This window comes from Canis lupus, chromosome 23 (genome assembly GCF_048164855.1).
Source record: "Canis lupus baileyi chromosome 23, mCanLup2.hap1, whole genome shotgun sequence".
Lineage (NCBI taxonomy): Eukaryota > Metazoa > Chordata > Mammalia > Carnivora > Canidae > Canis > Canis lupus.
In genome coordinates, this window is record NC_132860.1 from 21,830,782 (window position 1) to 21,840,692 (window position 9,911).

Sequence of the window (9,911 nt, forward strand, 5' to 3'; positions counted from 1 at the left end):
TTTTATTTATTCATGAGAGACACAGAGGGGCTGGGGGAGAGAGAGTTAGAGACACAGACAGAGGGAGAAGTAGGCTCCATGTAGGGAGCCTGATGTGGGACTTGATCCCAGGTCTCCAAGATCAGGCCCTAGACTGAAGACAGCATTAAAGTGCTGAGCCACCCAGGCTGCCCTAATCTTTGTTTTAAAATCTAGTTTGTCTGTTTTAAGCATGGCTACTTTGGCTTTTTTAAATGTCAATTTGCATAATAGGTGGTTCTCCATTCCCTCATTTTCAATTTGCAGTGACTTTAGGTCCAAAATGAGTTTCTTGTAGATAGTGTATAGATTGATTACTATTTTTTTAATATTCTGATTCTGATACCCTGTGTCTTTTGATTAGAGCATTTAGTGTCTATTTACATTCAGAGTAATTATTGAAAGATATGAATTTAGTGCCGTTGTTTTCCCTGTGGAGTTAGTATTTCTGGTGATGTTCTCTGGTTCTATCTATCTATAATCTATCTATTTTTAAGATTGTATTCATTTATTTGAGAGAGATCACAGAGGGAGAAGGTGAGGGAGAAGCAGACTCAGGGCTGAGCAGGGAGCCTGATGTGGTGCTCATCCCAGGACCCTGAGTTCATGACCTGAGCCAAAGGAGATGCTTAACTGACTGAGCCACCCAGACACCTTTCTCTTGTCCCGTTTTTAGGTTTTTGGTACTTTTGGTCGTTCCACTCAAAAAATTGCTTTTAAAATTTCTTGCAGGACTGGTTTAGTGGTCATGAATTCCTTTAGTTATTGTTTGAGAAACTTTATCTCTCCTTGAATCCTGAATGATAGCCTTGGTGGATAGAGAATCCTTGGCTGGGTATTTTTCCATTCAATATATTGAATATTTACTTCCATTCTCTTATGGCCTGCCTTGTTTCTATGGACAGATCTGCTGGAAGCCTAATCTGTTCCCTTATAGTTTAAGAGCATTGTTTCCCTTGCTGCTTTCAGGATCCTTTCCCTTTTCTGTATAGTTTGTGGATTTGTCTGTGATATTGTGGAGGCAGAGAAAAATTACGGCCATTCCACCTTATGTTCAGAGTTAGCACAAGTACAGCCATCTCAGGCCCTGTGAATAAGAGCTGAACTTTCCCTAACTTCAGTTAAGCCCCATATTAGAATCAGAACAAAGCTCAGAATGCCCTTGGCAGGGAATCCCATATCAGAAAGAGGACAGAGCTCAGAGAATCCCATATTAGGTCTTAAGAAACTCCCCCACCCTTTCCCCCCATATTGGAATGTGAAAAAAAAAATTCCTCCACCCCTTCTGAAAATCCCCTGGACCAGCCCATAAAAAACACAGCTGTAACCCACTTCGGGGTCCAAGCCCCTGCTCTGCTTGTAAATAGACCCTCGTGTGTTTGCATCAGTGTGGGCTCCTTGGTGGTTTCTCCGATTCGCAATCTTGGGCACAACAATATACCTTTGAGATGTTGGGGTTTTGTTGAATTTAATGGGAATTCTCCATGGTTTTTGGATTTGATGTCTGTATTCTTCCCCAGAATAAGGATGTTTTCAACTATAATTTGTTAGAATAAACCTTCTACCCCCTTTTCTCTCTTTTAATCTTCTGGGATCCCCATGATATGAATGTTACTATGTCTTAATAAGTTGCTGAGTTCCCTAAGTCTACCTCTATGGTCCATTACTTTTCTTTTTCTCTTCTTTTCAGCTTTATTATTTTCTATAATTTTATCTTCTATACCACTGATTGACTCCTTTGTTTCATCCATCCTTATTTTCTATGGCCTCCATTTGGGTTTGCATCTTAGTTTTAGCATTTTAAATTGTGGCCTGACTGTATTTTTGTTCTTTTAACTCACCAGTAAGGGATTCTCTTGTGTCTTCTATGCTGTTTTTAAGCCCAGCTAATAACCTTATAATCGTTGTTTTAAATTCTTGTTGAGACATCTTACTTATGTCTATTTTGATTACATCACTGGCCTTGAGTTCTACTTCCCACTCTTTCTTTTATGGTGAATTTCTCTGTCTTGTTATTTTGTCCAGAAAAAAAACAAGAAGAAATATAAAAAACAAAAAAACAAAACAAAAAAAAGAAACAAAACCCAAAGAAAAACAAAAAACAAGGGGAACCCCCCTCCCAAACAAAACAAAAAACCCCTAATTCTTGGATGTATTTTCATGTGTTAAAGATATATATATATATATATATATATATATATATATATATATATAATTATATAGATATGTGTGTGTTTTTGGTATATATAATATAAATATATATGTCATTAAAATAAAATTAAAAAATACATGTCAAAAATACTTAAACGCAAAACTTTTAAAAATAATAATAAAAATGAATTGAAGTTAAAAAATAAATGAATAAATAATAATAGCAATGAATGAAGAGTAAAACTAAAAAGGAAGCTATATCCTGTTTCCCCTAGAGCTGAAGCTTTGCAGCACTGTGTTCAGTAGACCTGGTATGAGTGAGTTGTTTGTGCTGGTCTTCTGGTGGAGAGGGCTGTTTTGCTGATTTTCAAGATAACTTGTTTCAGTGAAAGTATGCCTCCAGGGCACATGGAGGTGGTCTTGATGTGAGTGGCTTCCCTCCACTATGTGGTGCCATTTCATTCCCTGAAGTCTTTCAATGCTGATGGGCAGGATGAATATGGCAGCACTCTGCTCTCTAGCCCTGGAGCTGAAAGTTCTTGACCACCCTCCCCCTACTCTTCAGAGAGCACTCACAGAAGAGCAGTCAGTCACCCCTCTTGTGTTCCTAGTTTCTGTCTGAATGCTGGATTCACCCTCCCTGTGACTGAGCTTCTTTATCCCAGGTGTATGACTGAGGTTCAAAACTCCAAATTTTAGGGACTCCCATGGTGTGGACCCACACTGTTCCTCTTAGGAAGGGTCTCCCTGTGATTTTACCATTTGCTAGCTAGTCCCAGGAAAGCTTTTACTTGACTACACAGTGGTTCACAGTTTATGGCAACACAGATGAGAAAACTGGCACCAAGCCCCAGTGCTCCCAACTGGCTTTCCTCCTCTTATGCCTAGAAACAGGGCAACAGTTGGTGCCAACTGATATTCTTGTGACTCAAGGTATCCTCTGACCATGCTCTCACTCCTGGATCTTGTGGTAACTTAGTAGGCAGTCCCCTTCCCTACAGACATATTCACAGCTGTATCTCCCCTAATTCAACTATCTGTGCCCCTCCTACCTTCCAAAAGGTGGTCACTTTTTGATGTGTAGACTTCCAATTTTTGTTCTCTGACCTCTGATTAGTTTCTTGGGTGTTCAGAGTGATTTGATAACTATCTAGCTGTGTTTGAGAGACAAGATAAGCTTAGGGTCCCTCTACTCCTTCACCATCTTAACTCCTTCTCTTTGCAACTGTATTATTTTTTGAAACATTTGGTTCTCCTTTATAACTGATTATTTTAGTATTGATATTTATTATTTCCAGTTTTATTAACTTAATATTTCCAGTATTTATTAAATTTTTGAGGACTTTGATGCTTTTGTTTATCTAACAAATACTTTCTGCTCATATGCTAAGCGTTCCTAATTTATCCTTAATTGTTATTCTTTCTGGCATATTAGTTCTAATTGTTAATATGGTTGTTCAATTCATTGCCTTTTTGCGAAAAGATTTTATTTATTCATTCACGAGAGACACAGAGAGGGAGAGAGAGAGGCAGAGACATCGGGAGAGGGAGAAGCAGGATTCATGCAGGGAGCCGGACATGGGACTCGATCCAGGGACCCCCAGGATCGGGTTCTGGGCTGAAGGCGGTTCCATTTCTTCCTTCTTGGCTTGTGCTATTTATTATCGTCATACATTTTAGAAACCACATACTGCAAAAATAATGCAAAGCATTATTAATATATATTAATTTATATGTTATATATAATTTATATATAATAATAAATATTATATTTAATAAAGCATAATTAAAAATAATGCTTTGCATTATTTTTGTTACAGTTATTTTAAAATACATTTAAATAATGGCAAAGTTACTTATTTACCCATGTTTTATCATATTCTGATGCACTTCAATCCTTTGTGTAGATCAATTGTCATGTTTGATAATTTCCCTTTCTAAAGAATTTTTGTAAATGTTGTAGTGTGCATCTACTGGTGACAAGTTCTGTGTACATTTTACTCGTTTTTATATAAATATTCCTTTACTGTCTTTTCACTTGCATCATTTCTGAAATCTGCTGTTGTGCTTAATTTAATACCTTTGTATGTAATGTGTCTTTGTTTCTGGATTTTACAGTTTTTTTCTTTATTATTACTTATGAACCATTGGTTTGTTATGTACTTTAGAATATTCTCAAGTTTCTTAATCTTGGGTCTCATTGGGCTCTTGGAACTACAGGTTTATAATTTTTATCAGATTTAGAAACTTGCAACCATTACTTTAAAAATATATTTTATGTTCCCTCTTTTGTCAAGAGATGGTGCTTTGACACAGCAAATATCTTTATGAACACTGAGAGGACAATAAATACATATGTAAGAATTTTTCTTTACCTGTTATAATATTCATTTATAGGGTATAAGTTATATAATGAGCCACATGGGCCCAACCATTTTCAATGTCTTTTAAACATTAAGTTACTTAATTAGACAGGGCCCCACAAAATCTACAGGTGGCCCTGGATGAAGGTAATCATACCTTCTTAAGTGATCAAGTCCATTTTGAAGTGCTGTCTTCTTTTGTAAAGATTTTATTTATTTATTTATTTAGTTAGTTAGTTAGTTAGTTAGTTATTTGAGTGAGGGAGAGCACAAGTAGGCGTGAGGGTCAGAGAGAGAGGGAGAAGCAAGCTCCCCACTGAGCATGGAGCATGACACAGGGCTTGATGCCAGGACCCCAAGATCATGACCTGAGCTGAAGGTACACTCTTAACAGGCTGAGCTACCGAGGCACCCATTGAGGTGCTTTCTTGTTGTGACTCTTATCTGTGTTCCCTTTAACCTGACCACGATATCTTTTTGTAATTTCCATGCTAATGTCCCCACAGCAGAAATAGGGATGATACAGAGGTTCAGCAAGGCTTTTTGATGGGCTTCCTTCTCTTCTTAATATTTATTTTTTCCTTAGGCCCTTCCACCTACTCCCATTGCTTCAAGTATGATCTGTCGTCAATTCTCAAGTGTACATCTTATTTGAGTATTAAACCCGTGTGTAGTAACCTGTGCTTACGATACACTTTTACTTGTGTTTCTCTTGAGTATTCAAACTCAGTACCTAAAAATGTACTTCTGATCTTACCTCTAAGTCTCCATCTGTCCCAAGGTAATATTCTATACAGTCTTCAGATTTCAGACCATGGATTCTTGCATGAGATATAGGCTCCCTCACTCTTAATATGCAATGTAAGAACTCAGAGAACAAGAACTGTATCTGAATTATATTCCTAGTAAATAGCATACATTTAATCATTTATTCAATTTGTATTCAGTCATTGATTTCACAAACATTTATGGTCCCTACTGTACACCTACCACCTTTTGGACACTGGAAATACAACAATGAGCACAAAAGGCAAAAGTTCGTGCCCTTCTGCTCCTTATATTTTAGTGACTGTAGGCTGACTAAATAAATAGATGAGCAAAATATACAGTCAGTATATAGTGATTGATGCTGTGCAGAACAGGGAAACAGAGTGTTAGAACATCATCTGTGCTTTGGGGGAATATTGTTGGACACTATTTTTAAATACTGTGGTCAGGGAGACCCAAGGAGGGAACGAGCTATGTGGTCAGAGTAACAACAAGCAAAAAAGTCCCAGAGACAGTGGTTCATGTTTTTGAGAAGCTGTTAGGGAGGCAGCTCTGACTAAGGGACTGAAGGAAGAGATCCGATATGCAAGGAATCCCACCTACACAAACAAATTCCTCTCTCCTCTGGGCTTATTGACAAATTTTAACCTAACCCTTCTACATTGATATTACATGTTTTTGGGTTTTCCACCAGCCCTTTTTGGGTAATAGGATCAAGATTTATGTATGTTAGAGTCTCATTTTCTAGTTCTGTGCTGGACATACCATAACTTTCAGTAAATATCTTTGAATGCCTGAGGGAAGGACTAAAGCATAATGGTTACTGTCAATATTTTTTAACAGTTGCTTTTTAATCTCATTTTACTTTTCTAAAGTCAATGCACTGTCAGTAAATACTGATGCTTCCTATCAGCCACACATCTTTAAATGAGTATTTATTTTCTATCACACTGACTCTAAAAGGGATTTAATCAGGAGCATACAAGGAGGTGTGATGCACAGTCTTCAGCATCAGGCTGGGGGAAGTAGGAGGGAAAGCATACAGTTCATATCTTCAGGCATGTCCAGAGAAAGGATTAGGACTGTAATTTTATCTCCAAGTCCCTGCCTTCCAATAGTGATTTTGAGTATTTGTGGTTGAGAGAAGTCAAGCTAGAGTACAATTACTTGCATCTCTCTACTACCCTTCTCAGTAACTTCCTAATTCCCTCTTTAATCTCCTGGGTTCGTACCCCATAGACAATGGGATTGAGAGCTGCAGGAATTACATGGTGTAGGACATTAAGTAAGATGGGAATATCAGGGGAAACTTTTTTCTTAGCCATGTGGGTAAAAACAAAAACCAGCAGGATGGTGCTAAAGAAGAGGATGAGAATGAAGTGAGAGCCGCATGTGCTCAGAGCTTTGGCAGCTGCCCCTTTTGCCTTCAGTCTAAGAATGGCTCTTAGGATGAGGATGTAGGAGAGGAAGATGAGGACGAGGTCAGAGCCCAGAAGAGTCCAGGCTATAGTTAACTGGTATATTCTGTTAAGGAAAACATTATCACAGGAGAGCTTGGACACAGAGAGGTTGGCACAGATACAGTTCTCAATTATATTTTTTCCACAATAATGGAGCTGGGCAGAGAGGATAGGAATGAACATAGTAAGAAGTGCATTCCTCGCCAAAATAAACATAGCAGCCCTAGCTACAAATTGATCAGTGATGATGGAAGAGTACCTCAGTGGGTGGCAGATGGCCACATAGCGGTCATAGGCCATGACCATGAATGTGCAAGACTCCATGCCAAGGAAGCAATTCATGATGTACATCTGAATGAAGCAGGCAGAGAAGCTGATGGACCTGAGATCAAACCAGAAGATGGCCAGGACCTTGGGTATAACAGTCAGGCAGAGGACGATGTCCAGCAGAGAGAGGATGCTGAGCAGGTAGTACATGGGCTCATGCAGAGAGGCCTCCAGCTGGATGGTGACCAGGAGAACACCATTGGCCCCCATGGCCAGGAGGAAGAGGAAGCTTAGGGGCAGGGACAACCAGAACTTCCAGCTGGGAGACCTGACTAAACAATTCAGGAGGAAGTCGGAAACCACAACTGAAGTGGTGCCATTTTGGTGCGCTGTCATATTTTGCCAAATAGTTCTACGGTTTTCCTTTAGTGATCTGTAAAATTGGGATACAAATGAACTATTAATTCAAGACACATGGATTTAGAGCCATTTGCTTCGCTGAGCTGAAACTTGTGAGTTCTAGCAGGTCATCCAGACCCATGTGAATCCACCTGTTTATCGTTTGTGCCGTGTTCCTGGGATACTCCTATCACTTTAAGCAGTATAGAGGCCTAAAGAAATATGATTTGTTTATACATGTTTGATTTGATCAAAGTTTATTTTTAATAGGATTGTATAGTCTTTGCAGAAATGAAAGAGTAGGAATTAATTAGTAAACTACTTTTTGACAGTTTTCTCCTCAAATTTGTATGTTTTACATGTTTTCTGTTTTTTATTCTTTTTTAAAAATTTTTTATTTATTTATGATAGTCACAGAGAGAGAGAGAGAGAGGCAGAGACACAGGCAGAGGGAGAAGCAGGCTCCATGCACCAGGAGCCCGATGTGGGACTCGATCCCAGGTCTCCAGGATCGCGCCCTGGGCCAAAGGCAGGCGCCAAACCACTGCGCCACCCAGGGATCCCCTCTGTTTTTTATTCTTTAGTGACCACATAGACTACTACATGACAATTTTACCTTTACAATATGCATAGATAAGTGGCATAGCCAGGCCCAAATTGGGACTCAGATATGTGTCCCTAGTTCTTCATGCCACCTCCATTCTGATTTTCTGGAAGTACGTTGCTTTAAATACAGATTTAAAAACTGATACTCTGGTAATAAAGCTTATCAGTCTTCATGATCCCTAAATAGTCATCTAAGGAGGGACATGTGGATCCTCCCAAATTATCATATTCACCCCCGTCTATATGTTTTCAGATTTGTAGGGTTCTTAACAACCTTAAAAGGAGAAGAAGCTATCTATATAGCTATGTGAGAGCCATATCTGCTGTGAAAATTCGATTGTTCTGCTTGAAATAGTGTGCGGGTGTTGAAGTGTATCTTTAAAGTTTGTACGTCCCCTTTTGTATTTTATTTTCCCATCTTAAATGTAATGATCCAGGTACATATTCCTCTGCTTCTGGGGATAGTTCAATGTTGTCATGTTCTCTTATCACTTAACCTCCTCCCCTGGCATTCTATTAGGTGCTAGGATCACAGTATTGAAAAAGAAAGTGTCCTTACTCTCAGGAAGTAGAAGTAAAACCCATTCCGGGGGCAATGAGCAATAATAAGAACAAATGACAGGATCTTGCTCAAACTATGAAAAGAGGGTAGGGTTAGCTGAGTCACTGTAACGTGGGCCATAGACTGGTGAAAAGGGATTATAAATAAAGTGAAGTGGTCCTCTACTTTACATGAAAGGTGAAGGATTCTAACACATGGCTGTAGGTTTGCAAAGGCAAGGTCCAGTTTTCTGGGATCCTTCACATCATGATGTCCATTGTAGATAAATCTGTGTACATGCACCAAGTCTCTGTGGTGTTATTTTTTGGGTATAGACACACTTTTTCATTTAGAGGTTTATGTACTTCCTTGTTTGTCATTCTTTGCTATGTAATATAAATGGCATATTAGTTTGGGAACTTTTTTTATTTCCTGTAACAATACTTAAATATGCTAGGGCTTCATCCTGTTGAATTATTTGGCATCCAATGAGATATGTTATAATATCACATTACTAATGAGAGAATTTATATCTCCCAATCTTATCCACCCATACTGTATCACATTGATCTTTTGCCTGCTTATATAGTGGGTGGGTGGGAGTAATTTCTAGGATTCCTCTGGATCTCAGGAGTAATTGTATGATAATGTGTTTGCCCTATCAATCCTATAAAAAGAAAACAAACCTCAGCCATGATACAATGAATTGTTTTGACAACAGAATCTGATGGAGGTGAAATAGTATTGGAATGGGGATAGGGTGGCAAGGAAGGAAGTTTTAATAAAACTGTGACCCCAGATCTGAACAATATTTTCATACCTTTGGAAACACACTTCCTCTTGGAGTAGTTCAAATATACTTTTGTTTCTTTTTATGATTTTCTATTCTCCAAATGCAGTTCCAGTCCTGCTCAGCTGACTCTTGTTACATTCTGTTCATTAGAGAGACCCTGTTAAGAGCTGGGGTTTGCTCTCACATGAGGGAGGAGAGGCATTCCCTTCCAGGGCTCCTTTCTTCACTTTTGATACTCTGCCTCCCCAGGCAAGAGTTTGTGTAGCTGGAGTCAGCAAGGCATGGCTCCCTCCTCATATGTAGAAGAGATTTAGATGGCTTTCCCATGGTTGTTCTCTTGGTATAATAGATACCTCAGTAGTAACTTTGGCAATTTGGGGATGAATTTTAAACATATTATTTCATTTGTGACTCATACCACTGTGAAGTAGTAGATAAATTGACCATTATAACAGTTTATCTTTTGAAATGGCAAGTTGAGATTCAGTGATTTTATGCATATTTACACCGTTTAATTAGTAGGGTTCAGATGTGGAAGAAATAAA

At 38.7% G+C, this 9,911-nt stretch overlaps 1 protein-coding gene across 1 annotated transcript; it reads right to left on the reverse strand.

The window, feature by feature from the left end:
* Positions 1 to 6,463: 6,463 nt before the first annotated feature.
* On the reverse strand, positions 6,464 to 7,423 carry LOC140615249 (olfactory receptor 56A3-like). Its single transcript, XM_072795167.1, has one exon. The coding sequence runs from the start codon at positions 7,421 to 7,423 to the stop codon at positions 6,464 to 6,466; it is 960 nt and encodes a 319-aa protein (XP_072651268.1).
* Between the last annotated feature and the right edge of the window lie 2,488 nt (positions 7,424 to 9,911).

Excerpts from the sequence above, each read along its gene's own strand:
- LOC140615249 (XM_072795167.1), bottom strand. The coding sequence starts at position 7,423 with ATGACAGCGCACCAAAATGGCACCACTTCAGTTGTGGTTTCCGACTTC.